The sequence below is a fragment of the Triticum urartu genome, chromosome 2 (assembly GCF_003073215.2).
Source record: "Triticum urartu cultivar G1812 chromosome 2, Tu2.1, whole genome shotgun sequence".
Classification (NCBI taxonomy): domain Eukaryota; kingdom Viridiplantae; phylum Streptophyta; class Magnoliopsida; order Poales; family Poaceae; genus Triticum; species Triticum urartu.
Genome location: NC_053023.1, coordinates 12,590,650 through 12,613,733, shown reverse-complemented (window position 1 = coordinate 12,613,733; position 23,084 = coordinate 12,590,650). Strand labels below are relative to the sequence as shown.

The window sequence follows — 23,084 nt, the reverse complement described above, 5'->3', positions numbered from 1 at the left end:
AAAGCAATGTGACGGAGAAACCGGAAGACCGGAGCACAACTGATGCAGGTGTCAAGCCGGGCACGAGCGACGCAGGTGAACACCCGGAGCAGACTGCGCCTTTACCCGCAGTGGAAATCCCCAGCATAAATCTGCGCACTTCCAGGCTCCCAGTCAATGTCCGTGTCCCCTACAGCCCAAACAAGAAGATTGTCATGAAAGCTGCGGCTGATACCGCTGACAACACGTCCCGCCCTGCAAATAAGGTCGATCATTCTGTAGCGGCCGATTTAGATATGTTTGTTGATCTTTCACCCTTGGATTCTTCCCCGCAAGTCGTTCGTGGTCTGGCCAGTAGGAATGAGAGGCACCCAATGGCCTTTACCCCACCGAGGTTCAGCCTTCGCATCAGTCAAGATCAACCGGTGGTGCAAGATCCTATGCCAGTTGCCTTTGCTTTCCCAGGAGGCATGCCTGCAATGATGGCGTAGCCAATGGTCGAGGGCAGGAAGGCTGTCAAGTTCGCAGAGCCGATTGTGCAAGGTACACTTGCCATGCCCTTATGATTTTTCTTGTATACATCTTTTGTAGTTTGACTTTTGTCCCAAACATATTTTTTCGGGGGGTTCTCACTTTGTGATGGCAACTGACATGTGATGGCATGGCATCTAGATTTGATGCACCATGTCACCTACATTTTGTTTTTGCTGCCATGCTGCATTTGACGTTTGGGCAACTACGTGGCAACTGTAGTTGCTGTCACATGGCAAACACAGTGCATCACACATGGCAACTGATCTGCGACACCATGTCACCTGGACTTTTTGTTTCCATGCTGCATTTTTTCACACGGCAATCACATGGCAAGTGGAGTTGACACAACATGGCAACTGTAGTTGCTGTGACATGGCAACTACAGTCCAACTAGGTGGCAACTACAGTGCAACTACATGGCAATTGTAGTTGCTATGACATGGCCACTGTAGTTAACCACACATGGCAACTGCCCCACTTTTTTGTACCCACATCTCACATCATGCACCCTATCTTCTCACAAACCATCTGTTTTCGATTTCCTAGGTATCGTAAGCCATTTTTTTATCATTGCAGCCACCCCTGAGGAGATTTCACCGTCCCTTGACGAAACTTACCGCATGATTGAGGAGGCAGCATTGCAGAGGAGGTCATCATGAGGGCAAGGGCAATCAAGTTCCAACGTGGCTGCAGACACGGTATCTGAGGAGACCATTAGGAGTGCCACTCCTGGTTCTGTGAGGCAGCAGAGGGTAGTGCACCCACCTCCCGCGGAAGACTACGAGCCCGAATTCAGGGCCACTAAGGAACAGACCCAGTTGTACGATATCGTCAAGCGGTTTGGAAATGCGAGGTCCAGCGGCAAGCACATGAAGGAGCTGAAAGCGTAAACGACCACACCCCATAATATCTCATTTTGCTTTGCTCCTTTTTTACCATTCACCTCCTTCGTACTTTCTATGCACGATCCGCTTACGTTTTAGTTCTTTCATAATTTTTTTTACTTAGTAGGCATGATTCTTCCATGTTATATTGTTTTCATACAGCTCATGTTTGGACAGAACCAAAATCATTCAATGCGGAGCGACGTACGTCAACCTGGGTGATCTTGCTGAGTCCGTGAGGCCAAACGGCAAAATGTCGACGAATGTAGTTGCATGCGGGATTGACTACATCAACAACCACACTGATGTGTGCGCCGACAAGACAATTATGCATTACAGTGTCACCTGCAAAATATGGGATGGTGACTTCCACCACAAAATCCTGAGGAAGAACTTTGCCCAACACGGTGATTTCAAGCTCACACTGAAGAAATATGTGAGTACTCCTTCACTGTCTGCACTATTTTTTCACAAGGTGTGCTTTTTTGCCATTATCTGCACTTGTGTTTACGTGACAGCTGCTTTCATATGGCAACAGCTGCCGTGCACACTGACTTCTTGATTTTTGCATCCCGTGCAAACTATGTGGCAACTTGATAATAAAATACATGGCACATTTTGTTCATACATGGACAGCAACTTTCTTTCAACTACCCCCACCCATAACCAAACATTCTACGTGATTCTTTTTTTTGTCCGTCTGCTGTTCTTTATGTGAACTCTGCTTCTCATTTCTTCACTTTTAAATGCAGGTCATGTTCCCCATGTTCCAGGAGCTTGCACCACATGACCCACACGACAAGTGTGCTCACCACTATGCGATCTGTCTTGACCTGAAGAACCAACGTTTTGAGGTGCTTGATTCAATCCGTTCGTAAGCTGATGCAGACCTTACTACGCATGCCAAATTCTTCATTAACAACCTCAAAGAGACATGGAACCGTCACTACGAACATTCAAAGGTCCAGATCAGGCATTTCCCGACTGAGTATGTGGCGACTGCGAAGCAAGGGAACACGTAATTTCTTCCTTCCTTCATGTGCCATTTACATCAATCCAACCCCTCTTTTGTTGTCACATCTGAATTGAAGTCTATCTTTGTTACGACTGTCCTTTTTGCGTGTTCACCTGACTCTTTTCCTCATGCAGGACGGACTGTGGCTTTCACGCGCTGGAATACTTTGCAAAGTGGGAAGGCAGAATTGTCCCCCCTATTACAGCTGCAACGGTCGTTGAGCTCCGGAAAATCTACACATGGAACTGGTTGACGAATGAAGATTTCAACAAGCGGTCCGGAGCACGCGAGTTCGTGGAGGAAGCTGTCAAGAAAGTCATCAAGAAGTACAAGTGATCACGTGGCGTTACACACCGGACGTATACCTTACATTCTGTTGCCGAAGAATGTAAGGTGCTATCTCTTTGTTTCTCGTTGAAAACTATGTTTGTGTGCTATGTTATGACTGCAACCCCGCGTCGCCTAACTATGTAGTGGTGGTGTGTGAGCGACATTTGAATAGTTTCTGTAATATATGTGTGGACATGAACCTATTTTAGGCGTTACAGCAGATATGTTTTTATGTTTGTCATTATTACAATGCTTTCATCGTTTCTAGCACCGGTTTGCTGTTTCGAATGCGCCTACGATGTTTTAAAAAAGATGGTAAATGTAGTTCATCAGACATGGGTAGTGAAAGTCATCGTCGTTTTTCATTTTGGTTGTTTTGCTTCTTCTTTTTCATCGCTAACTGCACCGGCTAGCATGGGTAGGTTGATCATGTAGCCACAACCTTTGTTGCGGTTTATGCACGTTACGCTTTTTCCAACTTGTTTCCCATACATTGCACACAACACACTATATGTCTCTAAACCGCGTCGTATTGTCATGGAAATATATGCCATGCAGAGTCATCAGGAATACCATGGCATATTTTCAGTACAGCTAACATGGCAGATACAGTACAAACAACATGGCAGTCCAGCATAATTAACATGGCAGATACAGTACAACTAACATGCCAAATCCAGTACAACTAAAATGGCAGATCCAGTACAACTAGCATGGCATATTTAGTATAAAATAGCATGGCATATTTAGTATAAAATAGCATGGCAGACTAACTACACATAACATGGCAGATTAACTACACATAACATGGCAGATTAAGTACCCATAACATGGCAACTGCATTTATCCATTCAATGAATTTTCTTTCCACTTCTGATGCCCCTCAAGAGTCATTCTCCCAATTTTTTTAAAAAAAATTCTCATAATCTAGGGTACAAAACAAAACGTCCACAAGGACCATGTCACATCGCCCCAATTTTTGCTCATGGATTGCCCGCCCCTTTCTTCGTTTTCTTGTGTTTTGCTTGGATCTCCAATCCCGACTTGTACCTTACCTCTCTTGGACGGCCCTTTGTGATGGAACGGGGTGGGTTCCTGACCTGGGTCTGTGTGCTTGCTGTTCCAGATCCTATCTCCGAGTTTTCAGATGATGGCCCCGTGGATGAAGGCACACTTGATGTGCGGGGGAGCCGGTGTAAGGCTTCCTCAGCTTTCCTCTTCTTGATCTCATCAAGCTCTCTTTTCAGTGCCTTCCTGTGTTTTTCTGCGACTCTCGCTGTCTCATCACTCTTGCACGCTTCATCAATTATCTCAACATAGTTCTTTGTCAGCACAACGTGCCTCACGGCTTCCATGGTTGACTCAGGTCTCTCGTCATGCACAGCCAGAACTGCGTGTGTTGTCTGCGGCGCCAACGCGTCGTCAGCGTCCCAAGTCCATCGCCTCCTTATGAAATGGTGGGGCATCCGTGCCACAACGTTCATGTCCATTACTTTTAGTATGTGACAGCACACAATGCCGTCCCATTTGAACTTGCAGCATTGGCAGTAGTACTCGCCTTTGCCTATCGAGGCTTTGACGAAGTAGTTCCTTCCTTTTTCCGGGTCTTTAGGTTCTGAATCTGACATGCCCAAAATAGAACACACCTTGAACGTATGTTCGTCCACCTGGAAAGCCGTGAACATGCTGGCACACTTTATTTCTTCCTGGAATCTGCAAGTTTTGTGTGTTTTTTGTTAAACTATCGTGCGCTCTTTTCTTGTACCACCTTATGTTGTCATGGAAATAGAAATACATTTTGTTTGAACATGGCAAACATAGTTCATTGAACATGGCAAATATAGTACGTTGAACATGGCAAATGCAGTACACTAGACATGGCAAATGCAGTACACTAGACATGGCAACTGTAGTACATTTTCAACTGGACATCGTCATTTTTCCACACCAACATTCCCCAATGGAAGCACATTGCATAAAACATGGCAACTGCCCTTTTATTTAAACATGGCATCTACAGTTGAGTAAACATGGCAATTGCATTTCAACAAACATGGCAGATGCATTTTATTAAACATGACAACTGCATTTCAGCATATGTGTCGCCAATATAACATTTTTTCTAGTTGACATTGGCATTTGCATGCCAACATGCCCCAATGGAAGCACAGTGCATTAAACATGGCAACTGCACTTCATTCAACAAGGAAAATGCACCCGAGCAAGCATGGCAAAACAGAATTTTCATTGAACATGGCAACATGCAGCTGAGTAAGCATGGCAAACAGTATTTCATTAAACATGGAAACTGCATATCATGGCAACTGCATTGCACTCTATAAGGCACCTACTGACTTGGTGCTTTTTCTGCAAATAAGACGGTAACGCAACTAACTTACTTGTTAAAGATCTTGTTGGTGTATATCTTGCTCATTTGCCTCTCTATCGGTAAATACGTTAGCAATTTTGGCTGCTTTAGTGCCGTGGTCGCTTCTTGCTGTAGCTCAGATCCCAGAATTTTTTGTTGCAAAGCTGTGTACTGCTTGGCAAACTGTAGCAATGAGTTGCCAGGGCTGACGTACCGCTTCAAAACAGCATTGAACCCCTCGCTGCGCTGCGTAGTCTGCAGAAAGGGGAAGAAGCACTGCATGAAGTAGGCCGGCACCCAGTACATTCGCTTCTCCCACAGGCTAACAAGAGTCTCGTTGTCTTGGACTTGATGTGTTTCAGTCATGGCCATCCAGCTCCTTTCAAACTCCTCCACCGTCAAGCTGTGGTCCACGCACAGCTCGAATGCCTTGTGAAGCTCTGGACGGTCAGCAAAGAACGGTCCTAGCGTCTCCTCAGCCTTCTTTATAATGTGCCACCTGCAGTGCCTGTGCACTGCCAACGGAAAGACCTCCTCTATGCCTGCACGCATGCTGAAATCTTGGTCTGTTATTATGTTCATCGGAGCAAGTCCATCCATGCACTCCAAGAAGGTCTTGAACAGCCAAACGTACCCATCCGTGTCTTCGTTCCGGATGAGCCCGCAGCCAAACTGCAACGACTGATTGTGGTTATTTATTCCTATGAACGGAGCGCATGTCATCTTGTACATATTGGTGAGGTACGTCGCGTCGAATGAAATGCAATCTCGGAAATGTTTGTAGGCTCTCCTTGCAGCACCATCCACCCAATACATGTTCCTGACACGGTCCTCATCGTCCAACCTTATCCTGTAGAAGAAATCTGGATCTTCCTTGGCTTTCGCATCGAAGTAGGCAATTGTGGCCTCTATGTCTGCCAACTTGCTCTCTCTACGGTACCTGGCCTGTAGGTTTGTGACGTCAGCTGGTATGTACGGCATGCTACTCAGAGTCCCCTTTTTGCTGTGGATGAGAGATAGTATCTGCACCATTCTTGATGGACCGACGTTACAATCATGTAGCAGCTTTACGAATTGCCTTTCGACAGGGGTGAACCCTCCGTGGGCGGTCAGAAATTTCACCAGGTCGAACTTCTTTATAAGTTGGTGGTTGTGCTCGTCAAAATATTCATTGACCACCCACTGTGCTCCATCTACGTTTAGCTTACACCGGACAGGGCACTCAGTCTTGAGAATGATACCTCTCTTTCGTTCCGGAACGACAGGCGCATCGCCTTTCCCCTTCTTGTTCCTCCGCGCCTTGTGGCACCTCATCTCACCTCTGCTGTACTCGTTAGTTTTCTTAATTTTCCTATGGTACTCGGTGTTGACCGCAAATCCATGGAACTTTGCATATGTCTGGTAGTATTCCTTTGCTGCTTCGAACGATTCAAATCTCTGCCCAATGTACGGTGGCTGAGGTACCACGATCTCTGATTTCCCACCATCTTCATCCCCTTGTGCGTCGTCGTCAGTTTCATCATTCACTTCAGTATCAGCGGCAGTCCCATCCACCTGAGTGTTTCCAGTGCTTGTGTTCAAAGGGGTGCTTGCCGCATTGCTGGAATGATTGCCATTCCCGACTCTGACTCGAAATTGTTTGCGGCATGATTGTCTGCTGGTTGGTGGAACGCGTCTTCCGTGCGTTCAGAGCTCCCCGCAGTAGATGTTCCTGCGCCACTATGCATTGTAGTTGTAGGTTCTGTAATAGGAAAAAACAGGTACGAGAGTAAGATTTTTGTGTTGGATAACATGTGTATCGCAACGGATCACACCATCTTCGAGTGATTTGGCATGACATCATTTCAGACAGCAAGCCGTGAGTCTGCGCGTGGACATGTACGGCAGCTGTAGCTGTCCAGTCATGGCAGCTACTGTTCAACAAACATGGCAACTATTGTTTTGCCTACAAATAACTACAAATAGCAAATGTAGCGCTGTTTTTTTGGTTCAGATTTTTCCTTTTACCTTGTTGTGCTGTATTTGACCATCTTGTGTGGTCTGTGACACCATAATGACGTGCTCCACCTGCAATTTGTGAAGCTTGCCAGGAGACATTTGCCGGGTCACCGCCAGCGTAATAACCTGTAAGCATAGTAGTGGTTGGTCAATTCGTGGCAAATGTAGTTCGTGCTAGCACGGCAACTGCAGTTGGCCCTTACGTGGCAACATCAGTTTTTGCTTGCATGGCAACTGAAGTTGCATCGGTATGGCAACCGCAGTTGTTCCTAGATGGCAACTACAGTTCCCACGACATGGCAACTGCAGCTGTTCCTCCATGGCAACTGCAGGTGTGCAGGGATGGCAACAACAGTTTTCCACGGACGACAAGTGTAGTTTTTAATCCATGGCAATTGTAGATGTCCAGTCATGGCAATTTGTAGTTGTCAACTTTGCTCCTTGTGCTAACTGAGCATCCGCAACTTCACTATTTTTATGGACTCACCTGTGTACGACATCGATGGCAGGTACATGGGTGCTGCCTGATGCCACGTGCTGCATGAAGGCTCTGCATTTTTCACCCGTGATAACTCGTGAGTCCTTTTGCCATCTTTTTTTCATGTTCATTTTTCATGTCCACAGCAGTACGTGCTCTTTTTTCGTTTTGCATTACCTTGATTAGCCATACTAGCTAGTTGAAGTTGGCTTCCCGTACATTTGTCAGCGTTAGCGCCTTGTGACTGAACTTGCCACGGGGGACCCCTAAGAGTGTTCTGGTCATAAGAACCTGCATAAAAAATGACAGTGCACGACATAAGTAGAATGTCATCTTCATCGTTGCGAATATGGCAACTGTTCTCTTCATTGTTTAGCACGCATCATACCTACGCCTGCATACTGTTCTAGTAGTGGCAGCAACGGCCCCGCAGAGATGAGCTGACTGTACTCTGATGCATCCAAAGGGGGCGTTTCTGGCCTTTGAGAACCCCAAGCATCAGCGCCATCTTCGTGATTCATTCTTTCTGTGTCTCGCTTCTTTCCGATGTGTTCTCAATCACTGGATGAACAAGAAGGCATCAACAATCCACAAAAAAATTTATCATTGTGCTGCTTGCATGTAGAAGTTAACACGTTAGTGTTATCACATTTTCATGCGTAGGCAACCAACATATCATGGCTAGTAGGACATGCACATCCACTATCTTTTCTAAAATCTGGGTGCTAGCTATCCGTTTGATTCGATGGCATCAGCCTCTACAATAGGATGGCAAGCAATAAGTTGACATGGTGGCAGTTGACGACAATGATAGGTGGCAATTGACGTTAGACACCAATGGCAATTAATTTTCACACCCCCCAATACTCCAAATTTCTCAATTTTCTCTCCCTTTTTATGGATTCCTGCACATCCATTCATTTACCAACTACGTGCATCAATCTAGTGAGAACTTACGGTTATCTCTAGCGTATTACATGGCAGATCTAGTGCATTCTGCTTGGCAACTGTGCAGACACACAACTTACGTAGTGTTTTACCGCTGTAGGATGGATCTAGTTGCCAACTTCGTCGGTAATTTTGCAATTTTCTGCCCAGAAAGAAGGATGAGAAGCAGTAGGGAGATCGGGAGATTCACCTGCTTTTAGCTGGTCGTCTGGGGGGGGGGTGGGGGGGGGGGGGGGGGGGGGGGGGGGGGGGGGGGGGGGAGATAAGGGGTGTGGTTTGCGGTGGGAGCGCACTACGGATCTGCCCTGGTTGCCATGGCAACCAGAGATGGCCGGCGACGGAGGTCGGGGTTCGACAGGCAGGGGACGAGGGCGGCAGACGAGAGAGGGGACGAGGCCGGGAACGGCTGGGTCGTGCGGGCAGTGGGTCGTCTGGCCCGGACGAGGCAGTGCGGGCGGGGTTGCCACACAGCGGACGTGCGGGCCGCGCTTTTATGCGCGCGGACGGGGTCGTGCGGGCGGGTTCCCGTCCATGCCACATGAGGCGTGCGGGCGGGTTCCCATCCACGCCACACATGTGGCAGTTAGCGCGACCCAATAAAAATTACAACCATGTTCGTGGACCACTTAACGATGACTACAGGCATTGAAGCGAGCCGAAGGCGCGTCGCCATCATCGCCCCTCCCTTATCGGAGCCGGACAAACCTTGTTGTAGTAGACAGTCGGAAAGTCGCCGTGCTAAGGCCCCATAGGACCAGCGCATCAGAGTAGCAACAATCGCCGATGAAGAAAGTCGTAGATCAGAAGGATCAAACCTGTAAACACATAAACGGAGACGAACGGAGATTGGATGCAAATAGATCCACCGAAGACCAGCACCGACTGAATCCCGCAAGATCCTACGGAGACAAACCTTCACACTCCCTCCGACGATGCTAGACGCACCATCGGGACGGGGATAGAGCGTGGGAGACATTATTCCTACCAAGGGAGATCACCGCCGCCACATAGCCCCAACCAAGACTCTTAATCTAATGAGAACGAGAACGGGATCCCTCCCGCCGGCGAGGGGGGGGGGCGAGATCCTCAACACCTCCATGGGCTAGAGGCCATCGGAGATGGGACGGACCGGCGGCAGCGCCGACGGGAGGAGAAGAGTTTTTCTTGTGAAGGAGGAAGGAGATCTTTGTGTTAGGGAATTGGAGAGATGTCTTCGCTCTAGGCTTCATCGAACTCATGGCTGATCTCAATAAAATGATTCTGTTAAATGTGTTTTAGGCAATTTTTGCATATGCTTGAAGATTAATAAAAGATTTATCTAGACCTGAGCAAAACAATCCTAGTTTAGTGCATACAACTCAACGCTTTTATTTTTGTCGCACATAATGGTCGCATACCGCGCAGCAACGCATATATGTGTGCCCTCCCACGTCCTAGGTATTAATTCCTTTTATTATTGCATTGCATGCATGCCACGGCTTTGGTATTAATACCAATTTTTGTGTGTTATTCTCCTTTTTTTTGAATCTCCCGTTCTTTTTTTATCCCTATTGATCACACCTTTGTTCTCTGCTTTCTTTATTGAGAAACAGTAAGATGTAGCTAGCCAGGAGCCACCACAGCGATTTGAGGGCATCTCCAGCCGTTGCCCCTCCAGGACGCATAAAAATCGCCTCCTGGGGACAAGCCGGCGATACAATCGGCGCTGGGGGCGGTTTTGCGCCCAGTCGTCGCCCCCAGGCGCCGAAATTGGCCCACGTTGCAGCCCAATTTCGACGAATAAAGGGCCCATATGGGCGAGAATAGGCCCATATTCGGTGTGGTTTCGCCGTGTCTCGGCGTTCAATTATCAACACAATTATTTCTTATCACATATTTCATCACAGAAAAATCAAATACTTCAACAAAATAGTACAACAACAAATAGTTCAATACAAATTATATAGTTCAACAAATAAAAACTCGTATTTTATCACACGGCGTCCCCCTTGAGCCTCCATAGGTGCTCAATCAGATCTTTCTGCAGTTGATGATGCACCTGTGGGTCTCGGATCTCCGGATGTGCTGCAAGGCGATTAAGTTGGGTAACGCCAGGGTTTTCCCAGTCACGACGTTGTAAAACGACGGCCAGTGAATTGTAATACGACTCACTATAGGGCGAATTCGAGCTCGGTACCCGGGGATCATGTTGTGCAAGATGACACAACAAGTCATAATCTCCCACATTTGATCTTTGGACCAGGTCTGAGCGGGGTACCGAACAACAGCGAATCGAGATTGGAGCACACCAAATGCCCGCTCGACATCCTTCCTGCAAGCCTCCTGAACTTTCGCAAACCAGACATTCTTGCCTCATGCCGCAGGGTTTGAGATCGTCTTCACAAATGTCGACCATCTCAGATAGATGCCATCTGCTAGGTAGTACCCCTTGTTGTATTGGTGCCCATTGATCTCGAAGTTCACCGGAGGAGAATGGCCCTCAACGAGCTTGGCAAAAACAGGAGAGCACTGCAGCACGTTGATGTCATTGTGAGTTCCTGGCATACCAAAGAAGGAGTGCCAAATCCAGAGGTCCTGTGTGGCTACCGCCTCAAGCACCACACTGCAACCGCCTTTGGCGCCTTTGTACATCCCATGCCAACCAAATGGGCAATTCTTCCATTTCCAATGCATGCAGTCGATGCTTCCAAGCATCCCAGGAAATTCTCTTGCTGCATTCTGGGCTAGGATCCGAGCAGTGTCTTCCGCATTGGGTGTTCTCAAGTATTGTGGCCCAAACACTGCCACCACTGCCCGACAGAACTTGTAGAAACACTCTATGCTGGTGGACTTGGCCGTGCGCCCATAGTCGTCGAGTGAATCACTGGGAGCTCCATATGCAAGCATCCTCATCGCTGTCGTGCACTTCTGGATGGAGGTGAATCCAAGAGCGCCAGTGCAATCCATCTTGCACTTGAAGTAGTTGTCGAACTCCCGGATGGAATTCACAATCCTGAGGAAGAGCTTTCGGCTCATCCGATAACGGTGCCGAAATGTGTTCTCGCCATGAAGTGGAGCAACAGCGAAATAGTCGGAGTAGAGCATGCAGTAGCCTTCGAGACGATGCCGGTTCTTTGCTTTCACCCGCCCCGGCGCCGAGCCACCTCGCCGCGGCTTTTCATTGCTCGCCAGCAGCTGGGCGAGGGCAGCGAGCAGCATGAGATGCTCTTCTTCCTGGACGTCGGCCGCGGCTTCCTCCTCCAGCAACGCGGCGAGCTCTTTCTCGTCATCCGAGTCCATCGCCGAGACAGGCAAAACGCCGAACCCCTTGCGCTCGGTGGGCGTGTACCCGCCGCTAAACCGCGCCTCCGCGGCCGGAAACGCCCAGCTGCTGTGGGAGGGGCTGCCGCGGCGAAGTGCTGCTATTTTCCGGCGGGGAATGTCTATCTAGCGAAGTAGGGCGGCGGCCGTCGCCGGGATATAGCTAGTGGTGGCCGAGGGCGCGGGGGGTGCGAGGCGAGTCGGGGGAAGAAAACCTTGACTTTTCCCCTGTCGGTGTGGGCCAGGCGTGCTTTTCCCTAGCGCCGGAGCCCCCAACTGCTTTCCAGCGCGCCGGGTTCGGCCTGTGACCGCCGGGCGGAAAAAAGGTCCGAACCGGCGATTTTCGACGTCCTGGGAGCGCGACTGGGCCGTTTTTTCGGCGCCGGCGTCGAAAAAATGGCCTGGGGGGCCTGTTAGGGGCGCGGCTGGAGATGCCCTGAGTTAGTCAGCCCTCGGATCCCGCAAACGAACGCCCCGGATCACCTGGTCGTCCCACCATGCACCTAGGTTTTTTCTTCATCGGTACCATCCCTGTCATGCAGGCCTCGACGTCTCTGGCCGCTGCTCCAGGGATTGATCAGGATGGCCTATCATAAAACGGGCCGAGAAACTTTCACATCATTAGTTTGGGGTTGGGTCCGTACAAGAGTGCCGGGCCTGCACGCTTGCGGCTTCTCGAAGGGACGACCTACTTTCAGCTTCTCTCGGCACATCTAGAGGCGGGCGGCATTATTCCCTCAAAAAAAAAAATAGAGGCGGGCGGCATTGGAACGACGAGGAAGCTTTACCGTCCCCTTTTTTTCAAAGTGCTTACTGAAACCTAATTGCGATCTTCCACTAGCGGCAGTAATGGACAGTTCCCAGTTGCCGGTAGCCTTCTGGTGGCTCCTCTTCCTCCTTCCATGATGGTACGTACATGCCGCCATCTGCTCTCTACTCTCGCGGTCACTCGCGTGTTTGAACGAATCACTCAACGACGGGCCGAGAAGAACGACGTCGTCTGGTGCTGGTTTCTTCAAGATGCAGTCTGTACAGGTATTTGATTCTGGTGACTGATTCATGTTTTGGTTTTATTCTCGCTCTGGCTGCAACATACTGCACAACCACTCATGTATTCAGAGGAGCGCTCGGCCAATATTAAGTACTGCATTAGCTTGGTGCTTACGCAGGACGATGGCATCAAGATACTCATTACCCGCCTCAGGTCTCATCTTTTTAGCTCTATCTCATCTTTCATGTTCGTTCCTTTGTAGAGATCTCTTGTGCGCTGACCATGAAAAATCTGTTTTATATTCCCCACCTATGTTGGGAAGGGAAAATAGTGGCTGCACCAATTTTCGGTGCACCCACGCAAGAAAACATATTAAAATATTTCGAAAAAATATGAAACTTTGTAGAAATGATGATTAACAAATGTTATGAGGGCTTGCAAAATTTGGTGGTCAAATAACATTCGAGAAGCGCTCTACAAAAAAGACAAAATTGCAAAATCTGCTCAAACAATGTACGTACATTTTGACTAATTTTCAGTGATTTTGTCTTTTTTGTAGAGAGCTCCTCGAATGTTATTTGGCCACCAAATTTTTCAAGCCCCCATAACATTTGTTGATGATCATTTCCACGAAGTTTCAGATTTTTTCGAAATGTTTTGATATGTTTTCTTGCGTGGGTGCACCGTGGGTGCACCGAGAGTGGGTGTAGAAGAACCACTCTCATGTTGGGAATTGCAAATGTGCTGAAGGTCTTTGAGGACAGCCACATGCATCTCTAATTCGGCCATTCATCTTTTCTGATGCAAAAGTATTTACGTGCGTGCGTTCGTTTTGACTTAAATAATTATCAAAAAAGACTTGAATTCCCCGAGGACATGACTTATTATGATTTAATTTTGTGCAAAAGTAGAAATGCTAACTTCTAAGATGATATTACGTTTCAGTTTTCTGCTCCACCCATTTTTTAACCTCTTTAAGCGATGGGCCGAAAATGTAGAAAATGAAAGCATTTACGTGTGTGCATTAGTTTTGACTTAAATGATTATCAAAAAAGAATTTTCGATTTAAATATCTCCAACCACCTGTGTGGACACACTGTAATTTAAATTTTTAAAATTTGGGCAGTAATATTGAACCTAATCCATGCTTTTTTTAAGACCCCACCGGACGTTTAAATTCCTGGTCCAACTGCTCCAAATTTACAAGATGTTATATTATTCATTTTATTTGCTTCTTAAAATGAACGGGCGCGGCAACACGCGCCTTCATGGTCTAGTTACTCCTATATGCCCACTGAAATAGATCACTCATACTCCCTCTAATCCATATAGGCCCTTGTAACATACTTCATAGTGTGTTATATTGTGTGTTATATAGGCCCTTGTAATATATATAAAAGTTATATTGTGTGTTAGATTTTTCTCAAAAATACACCATAGCAATTAATTAGGTTAATTAAGTTTATGTCCTGAACAAAATTTTAAAGTGGTTAATAGGAACAAATAATAGCATGATTGGAAGCTAATCATTTTTGATCAAATTACATATACAAATTATTTGAATCCAAGTTACGGTTGCAAAGTAATAGCATAATCATGTTTACAATATTATCTATAAATAATAAAAGCCAGAGATTTAAGGGGCTGAAAACAAAGCGAACTGGGCCTACTACACCTGAACGCGGAATGTTAACCAGCCATGCAGGCGCGCGAGATAGCGGATGCCGCAATTAAGCCGAAGCCCAACAAAGAAAGGATACTTAATATTGAATTGCAGGCTACTTAAAGAAAAATCAAGGCTCTTGTAAAACATATGACGACGGAAGGGCAGAAATGCTCCGTACTTTATTAGTAGGTAGATATAGATGTATATAGAGATTTCTATATGGACAACATACTTTTTTTTGAAGAAAGTTTCAATCTATTCATCTTTAATCATGCAGTACAACAAACGTCAGAAATAATAAAAAATTACATCCAAATTCTTAGACCACCTAGCGATGACTACAAACACTGAAGCGAGCCGGAGGCGCACCGACGTCATCGGCTCTCCCTCGTTGGAGTCGGGCATAATTTGTTGCAGTAGACAGTTGGGAAGTCATCGTCCTAAGGCCCCATAGGACCAACACACCAGAACAGCAACCACCGCCGATAAAGAGAAGTTTTGATCGAAAGGATCCAACCTGAAGACACATGAAGAAAGACGAATAAAGACCGGATCTAAGAAGATTCACCAAAGACAACCACCAACCAAATCTCGTGAGATCCGCCGGAAACACACGTCCACACCCCCTCCGACAATGCTAGACGCACCATCAAAACGATGGCCAGACAAGGAGATCCATCTTCAAGAAGCCGACGCTTTCTCGTCTTCCTGAGCAGGACAAAAACCCTAACAAAATTTGAAGAAGCACCTAAAAACGGAGCCCTCCCGCCAGCAAGAGTCGGGATCCACCGTGCACCCATGGCTCTAAGACCACATGAGACGTGGCAGATCGACGGCGCCGCAGACAGGAGGCAGAAACCTTAGCCGTCTTTTCTTAGAGGAGAGACGCACGGACGGGAGACAAACACATTACTGATGTCGTAGGACAGCCACAATACGGACTACATACAAGTGTATATCGTCGTAGTTTTTAGAGTGTAGATTCACTCATTGCTCCGTATGTAGTCTATATTAGAATCTATAGAAGGACTCCTATTTAGAAACGGAGGGAGTATATAAGTGCATCACTTTTTTTAAGGGCTACAGGCCCTAAACTTTAGAAAGAAAGTCTCACATGCTTGTCGTCAGTCATCATGCGTTACAGTATACTGAAAGCTAACCACCAAGGGGTTATCCTGTGTCCCCTTTTCTTTGCGGGGATGGTTATCCTGTCCGTGTCCACGCAGCCCACGCGCTGATTTGTATTCCCACTCACTCTGTAGCGTACGTAAACTTGCTTGCATTTCTTTTCTTTCCTACCAGAAAAAAACACAGTCTCGATCTGCATCAGCACCATTCCGGCGACGCCATGCGCGCCGACGGCAAGCCCCACGCCGTGTGCGTGCCGTACCCGGCGCAGGGCCACGCCACCCCGATGATGAAGCTGGCCAAGGTCCTCCACTCCAGGGGCTTCCACGTCACCTTCGTCTACACCGAGCACAACCACCGGCGCCTCGTCCGCGCCCGCGGCGCCGGCGCCGTCGCGGGCCTGCCGGACTTCCGCTTCGCCACCATCCCCGACGGCCTGCCGCCGTCCGACCCCGACGCCACGCAGGACCAGGCCTCCATCTGCTACTCCACCACGACCACCTGCCTCCCCCACCTGAAGAGCCTGCTCGGCGACCTCAGCAACAGCGCAGCCGGGACGCCGCCGGTGACGTGCGTGGTCGCGGACAGCATCATGAGCTTCGCGGTGGATGCCGCGGCGGAGCTCGGCGTGCCGTGCGCGCTCTTCTGGACCGCCAGCGCCTGCGGTTACATGGGCTACTACAACTTCCGGTTCCTCCTAGACCATGGCCTTACTCCTCTCAAAGGTACCTCTATCACAGCCAAGATTTTAATATTTTGAGATGTGTAACTAGTTAACAACAAACAAGTAACAACCAATGTTCCGTTTGATGAGCAGGTGAAGAGCAACTGAGCGACGGCTACTTGGACAGGCCGGTGACAAATGCTCTCGGGATGACCAGGCAGATGCGCCTCCGGGACTTCCCGTCCTTCATCCGCACGACGGACCGGGACGACATCCTGCTCAACTTCATGATAGACGAGCTAGAGCGGGCGAGCCGTGCTGACGCCATCATCGTCAACACCTTTGACGAGCTTGAGCAACCGGCGCTCGACACCATGCGCGCCATCCTCACCCCGCCAATCTACACCATCGGCCCTCTCAACTTTGTTGTGGAGCAGCTGGTCCCCGACGGCGATGGCAGTTCCCCGCTCGCCGCGATTCGCCCCAGCCTTTGGAGGGAAGACCAGTCCTGCCTGGAGTGGCTCCACGGCAGGGAGCCCCGGTCCGTGGTCTACGTCAACTTCGGGAGCATAACCACCATGACCAGCCAAGAGCTGGTGGAGTTCGCTTGGGGGTTGGCCAACTGCGGCTACGACTTCCTCTGGATCGTGAGGAACGACCTGGTGAAGGGCGACGCCGCCGTGCTGCCACCGGAGTTCCTAGAGGCGACCAAGGGCAGGTGCCTCCTCGCGAGCTGGTGCGAGCAGGAGGCGGTGTTGCGTCACGAGGCCGTGGGCATCTTCCTGACGCACTATGGGTGGAACTCCATGATGGAGGGGCTCAGCTCCGGGCTGCCGATGCTGGGCTGGCCCTTCTTCGCCGAGCAGCAGACCAACTGCCGCTACGCGTGCGTGGAGTGGGGCGTCGGGATGGAGGTCGGCGACGACGTGCGCCGGGAGGTGGTCGAGGAGAGGATAAGGGAGGTGATGGGTGATAACGAGGTGGGGAGGGAGATGAGGCGGAAGGCGGTTGAGTGGAAGAACATTGCCGTCCATGCCACGGTGCTACCTGATGGCAGGTCGTTGGCCAACCTTGAGTGCCTGCTCAAGGATGTGTTGTGCTCACCGCAGAGGAATGCTGTGTAGAGTTTGTGAGACATGCATGGGGATCCAAATCCAACGGACGATACAAATATTCCCATAACTTTTCGAACATTCAACAAAATTTGCCCCAACTTTCAATAAATGTTTCTGATTTGTTGGCAAAATTTCTCTTCTGTTTTTTGTTTTTCTATGTAGTAGTATTATATTTCCCTTGCATGCTTGATAAACAAGGCCACGGGAAGAAATAAGAGACAGCCGGATGGGATTACACGAATAAACATGCGCTATCTTCTCTCGTGAGCACACCCCGTTTTGTCCCATTGTTACATGTTCCGCAAACACCGCGATGGGAAAAGGCATGTGCATATGCCTGCGGGCAGCAGTAGTAAGGACACGGTGAAAAACAAAAGGTGATGTCCCCGGCAGTTGCATGTGGACATCAATAATCGCAGGCTGGAGCAAAGGGATTTAGGCCAACTCCACGACCCCATTCTGTCCGTTCGCGTTCGTTTAAAGATAAACGCATAGATCAGGCTTTTTAACGCGTGGCCGTAAAAGGACCGTCGTTTATTTTTTATCCGCTTTTAACCCATCCCGGCCCAAGTTTGGATCGAGTTTGCGGCCGAAAGGACAGCGCACGGACGGGCGGGACACATGCTATTGTCTTCCCCTGGCCCGCCTGTTGGTGGCACAGCCGGCCACTTTCCCTCCTTTCCCTCCAAAACCTCCCGCGCCCCGCCCTCCACTCTCCCCGTGCCCCGGCCTCCTCTCTCCGTCCACCATGGCCGACGACGCGAATCCCGGCGACCCACCACCTACCGCCAAGAAGCCCGTGGCGAAGAAGAAGAAGCCCGTGGCAAAGAAGCCGCGGTCGGAGCTCTCGCAGGCGTCCGCCGCCAAACTCGCCAAGGAATCGGCCAAGAGGAGGGGCTGACAAGCCGTTGAAAAGGAGAAGAAGGCCGCCGCGCAGTACGCATCGAAGTGTGCCCTGCGGCGTGCGATGCAGCACCATGCCGAGGTCGACGACAAGGAGTCCATCGTTTCCAAGGCACGCGCCCTTCTCATGATGGCTGGTATGACACGCCCCACGCCGGCCATTCACTCCGCCGCTACCATGGCCGCGGCGAGCACAGGCTCGTCGGTCCATCGACCGCCGCCGCACCGTTCCCAAGCTCGTCCGTCTCACACGGCACGCCGGATTTTCGTGCTCCGCCGTGCGGCCATGGGCAGACGTGATTCTATCCATCGACGGACTGTGTGGTGGTCGACCCGCCCGTGGGCATCATCAACCTCAACATCACGCCGGGCTACACCGAAGACGACGCGCAAAGGAAGCAACCCCGGTCCTTCGACTCGGCTAACATTGCCGGCACCCGCAAGCTGTTCAGTGATATGCCACCACCGACGCAGATGTCGACGGTCGACGACCCGTACTACTCCATGTTCATGCAGAACGTCATCTTTGAGGGTCGTGGTGAGGCGCTCCACGTCAGCGGCCAAGAGCAACCTTTTGATGCGGATGCGACCCAAAGCCAGGATGGTCGTGGTACCTATGATGACTCTCAGTTTGGCAGCCATGATGATGCTGATGAGGACGACCATGGCAACTCGCGGCATGAAGATGATGACTTGTATTGTGAAGATGAAGAAGACGAGGTCGACATTTCCGCGGAGCCATTGTGTTTCATCGACGAGCTCATCCAAAAGGCCGAAGCACAAAAGAGGAGGAAGAGCATCCGCACGGGATCATATAGCTAGCCAAGCCGAGGACACTTTGATTTGTGAGAGTTGGAAGGAAATCGGCCAAGATCCAATAAGAGGTGTCGAGCAAAAAGGAGTGGTCTTTTGGACAAGAGTTCACAAAAACTTTCATGAGCGAAGAAAGTTTGCCCCCTACCAATTCGCAAGCACTCGCGGCATCAATTCAATCCAAAAGAGGTGGAGATTCATCCAACAAGAATGCAACAAATATTATGCCGCGCTTGAGAGCGTCAAAGCTCGTCCCGTGAGCGGCTTAGGCCTTGGTGACTTGGTATGAACCCCTCTCTTTTCCAACATGCGTCCATTCATGTCTTGGTCACTGGCCATTTAAGTTACATGCATTCTATGTCCTTTTCATGATGGCCGCATGTTTGTTTGTGTAAGCATTCCAATTTTTGGAAGCCTTCATGGCCCGGCATAAAGTCAAACCATTCACTCTCACGCATTGTTGGATGCTCATCAAAGATTGCCCCAAGTTCAAGGAACAATACAATGCTCGTAGGAAGAAGAGAGGAGAGAAGGAAGCGGCGGCCGAGGCTGATGCGGGAGACGTGCTCAAGAGGCCGAGGGGCAAGACAAGCTCGAAGTCCGACGAGAAGCGTGATGCATCTTCTATAGCCATGCAAGGAAGTTTGGAGGATATGATGAGCCAAAAGGAATTGAGGGGGGAGAGGAAGAGCAAAGGGAAGGAGGAGTAAATGAAGATATATCTAGATCTTCAAACAAAGAAGCTTGATATGGAGGAGGCCGTGAAGAAGAGGAAGCTTGACATCGAGGAGGCCGATCAACTCAAGAAGCTAGAGATCAAGGCCACCAATGCCGACACAAAGGCCAAGGAGGTGGCACTAGCTATTATGATCGTCGACAAGAACAATATGTCACCAGAGAGGAAGGCTTGGTTCACGAACCGGCAGAAGGAGATGTTCGCCCGCGACGGCATGATCTAGGTGAGACGACGGCCACGATGGCGGTCCTTTCTGAAGGCCGGCTCCTGTGCCGGCCGCTGGCTTTGTTGCCAGCGAGAAAACTTGTCTCTTTTGAAGGCTGGCTAGTGTGCCGACCGCTGGCTTTGTTGCCGGCGTGAAATATGTCTTTTTGAAGGCTGGCTCGTGTGTCAGTCGCTGGCTTTGTTGCTAGCTTCAGACTGTAGGCCGCCAACTGTGTTACCGGCCGGCGTGAACTAGTGCGAACCGTGGCCGCGGTTTAAAATCCTTTGTTTCCACTTTTGCATGCATGCGGATAGGATGCGGCCGAAATGCGGCGCGTTGGATGCCATGGTTAATTTATTTTTGTCATGGGCATTTTTAGTTTTTTCTTTATGATGACATTTTTTCTACTGTTTAAAGATGATGGCATTTTTCCCTAGCACGCGGACAAGATACGGCCGAAATGCAGCCGCGTTTTTACAGGGAGAAGGCCTGTTGGGGGAGATGGATAGAGCGGTCGGGCCATGGGTTCTCCCATCGAACGATGTTCGTAACGACTTGTTCGGTACACTGGTCCTCCTGCCACACATTTGGACAGTTTTAATATTCGCCCACACAGGGTGGCTCCTGAGCATGATCGGACAAGCTGTGTGGCGAGGTATCCATTGTGCCACACGTGTGATGAATATCAGGCTCCAAAAGTAAACAAGAGAAAAGAGAAAAGAGAAAGGAAAACAGAAAAGAAATATAAAAAGAAAAAGAAAAGAAAAGGAAGGAAAAAACGAGAGGAAAAAAGCCGTAAAGTGGGCCGGCCCATACGAACACCCAGCGCGCAAGGGGGGTACCGCCAGGTGGGCGCCCCTATGTCTCGCCTTCAGCGAGACCAGCTTCCGACTCGCTGAAGGGGCAAGCTAGATGGGCCGGCCCATGCGCGCACCTGCCATAGCCTCTTTTTCCTGTTTTCTTTTTTTTCTTTTTTTGTACTTTCGTTTTTACTTTGAAATATTTAATATTAAATTATTTTACTAAAACACTCTACAATTTTTTTTCAAAAGTTTGAACAAGTATTTGAAAAAAACTGAACAACTATTTGAAAGAGGTTGAACACGTATTTAAAAAATGTTAATCAAGGATCCGGAAAAATGTCGAATGTGTACAGAAAATTGTTGATCTTGTATTTAAAAATTGATGAAATTTTTTGATCATGCATATAAAAATGTTATGAACAAGTATTTGAAAAATGTTAATGAAGCATTTGAAAAGTGTTAAATGTGTATAGAAAAAAATGTTGACCATGCATTAAAAAATATAGAATTTGATCCTGTATAAAATAATGTGAGTGAAAGATTTATAAAAATGGTGTACAAGTGTGTAAAATGTTAATTAAGCGTTTGGAAAATGCTAAATGTGTATAGAAAAAATGTTGATCATGTATTAAAAAAATCTTAGTCTTTTTATTTGAAAACTATTAATCTAGCATTTAAAAGTATTTGAAAAATGTATATAAAAATGTTGACCATGTATTAAGAAAATGTTAATCTTGTATATGAAAAAAAATCTTGTATGTGAATGTTTTTAATCAAGCATTGAAAAATGTTTAAAATGTGTATAGAAAAAATGTTAACTATGTATTACAAAAATGTTTAATTTTTATTAGAAAAATGTTACACGTCTATTAGAAAATGTTGTTGACACTAAAAAAATTGTAGAATAATAATAAAAAAAAATAATTCCGAATAAATAAACCAAAATAAATAAAATAAAAAATAAAATCAAATAAACAAAGAAATAAAATACAAAAAAGAATGAAAAGAAAGATAAGAAAAAAGAAAATAAGCAAAAGAAATGAAAAAAGAAGAAAAACAAAGAAAATCCGGTCTAATCTCCTCAAGTAGGATGCGGCCCTACTAGTTGCAACATCATGCGACTTAGTCGAAGTGGCTAGCAGCGCTAGCATTTCCCTGGAAACCACTTTAATCCGTGCTGCTCCTCTTTTCTCTGCTCTTTTACTTACTATGTCCATACGAATGGGCCGGCCCAATATGACACGGAGGGAGGAAAAAGCTTCAGCCAGAGCTGCTAGGTCTCGCTTAATGCGAGACATAGCGCTCGCGTCGCCAGGTTGCTCGCGGGGGACCTTTGCGCCAAATAGGATTCCCACGGATAGGGGTGGAAACGGATCGGATGCGGATCGGATAGTGCTCTTGCCACTTCCATTTTCATATTTTCAAAACGAATACGAATCCGAATACGGATGTTATCGGATACGGATGCGGCTCGGATATTATTCGAATACGGATACGTATCGGATATTTTCTTGATTCGGAACGGATACGAATAATATCAACACATTGCTTAAGTAAATTAGTCGATACCTATGTGACCTGAAATAATCAACTTGTGACATACAATAAGTCAATGATAAATAGGTTTATGAATAAATAGTATTGTAATGCATAATAATTTATAAGTTTAATCATATAAATAGTAAAATTTGACCACTTGTTTGGCTTTTATGTTGGATAATTGGAATATTGGGTCTAGAATTTTGAAAATTATCTCCCATAATCTTATTCGGATACGGATATATCCACTTCCATATCCATATTTGTCTCAAAATCTCCTACCATATTTTATTTTTTATTTGTTTAATAAATTCGGATACGGATAATTTCCATTTCTATTTTGGTCCGGATGTGGATGTTTCGGATACGAATAGGCATTTTCTCGAATACGAATATCGGATATTTCGGATTATCCGCTACCAATTTCCACCCCTACCCACGGATGATCTGCGTGCAGAATAGGATCCCCCTCACTGATGTCCCTGCATACTTTGGTCAATCTCCAAATTATGAAAAAAATAAATTGGGCGAAGGTCCAAGGCCCATTGATTCCAAAATGAATCAACCAACACAGGTTGATCCCCTGTGAGTAACCGAACATGGCGTAATGTTGTGGTGTAAGTTTGATTAATCAACGCCTCTTGATTTGATTCAGATCAGACCAGCAAGGATATGGTCTTTAGTACT

At 47.8% G+C, this 23,084-nt stretch overlaps 2 protein-coding genes across 2 annotated transcripts; one reads left to right on the top strand and one right to left on the bottom strand.

Moving 5' to 3' along the window:
• Positions 1–3,725: 3,725 nt before the first annotated feature.
• On the bottom strand, positions 3,726–8,094 carry LOC125534747 (protein FAR1-RELATED SEQUENCE 5-like). The gene is made up of 6 exons (XM_048697869.1): positions 8,032–8,094; positions 7,806–7,877; positions 7,118–7,234; positions 5,459–6,664; positions 5,142–5,365; positions 3,726–4,455 (listed from the first exon to the last, which is right to left on the bottom strand). Exons 1-6 carry the CDS (start codon positions 8,092–8,094, stop codon positions 3,726–3,728), a joined length of 2,412 nt encoding a protein of 803 aa, XP_048553826.1.
• A 7,523-nt stretch (positions 8,095–15,617) lies between these two features.
• On the top strand, positions 15,618–17,529 carry LOC125535107 (7-deoxyloganetin glucosyltransferase-like). Its single transcript, XM_048698160.1, has 2 exons — positions 15,618–16,344; positions 16,437–17,529. The coding sequence occupies exons 1-2, from the start codon at positions 15,840–15,842 to the stop codon at positions 17,405–17,407; spliced, it is 1,476 nt and encodes a 491-aa protein (XP_048554117.1). The 5' UTR covers positions 15,618–15,839; the 3' UTR covers positions 17,408–17,529.
• Positions 17,530–23,084: the final 5,555 nt, after the last annotated feature.

What these genes read in the sequence shown, in the direction of transcription:
- LOC125534747 (XM_048697869.1), bottom strand. Translation starts at nt 8,094, where the DNA reads ATGGCGCTGATGCTTGGGGTTCTCAAAGGCCAGAAACGCCCCCTTTGG. An exon ending in GTCAAATACAGCACAACAAG is followed by an intron (nt 6,665 to 7,117) that starts GTAAAAGGAAAA and finishes GGAAACACTCAG; the next exon opens with GTGGATGGGACTGCCGCTGA. An exon ending in ACCAACAAGATCTTTAACAA is followed by an intron (nt 4,456 to 5,141) that starts GTAAGTTAGTTG and finishes CAAAACTTGCAG; the next exon opens with ATTCCAGGAAGAAATAAAGT.
- LOC125535107 (XM_048698160.1), top strand. Translation starts at nt 15,840, where the DNA reads ATGCGCGCCGACGGCAAGCCCCACGCCGTGTGCGTGCCGTACCCGGCG. An exon ending in TGGCCTTACTCCTCTCAAAG is followed by an intron (nt 16,345 to 16,436) that starts GTACCTCTATCA and finishes TTTGATGAGCAG; the next exon opens with GTGAAGAGCAACTGAGCGAC.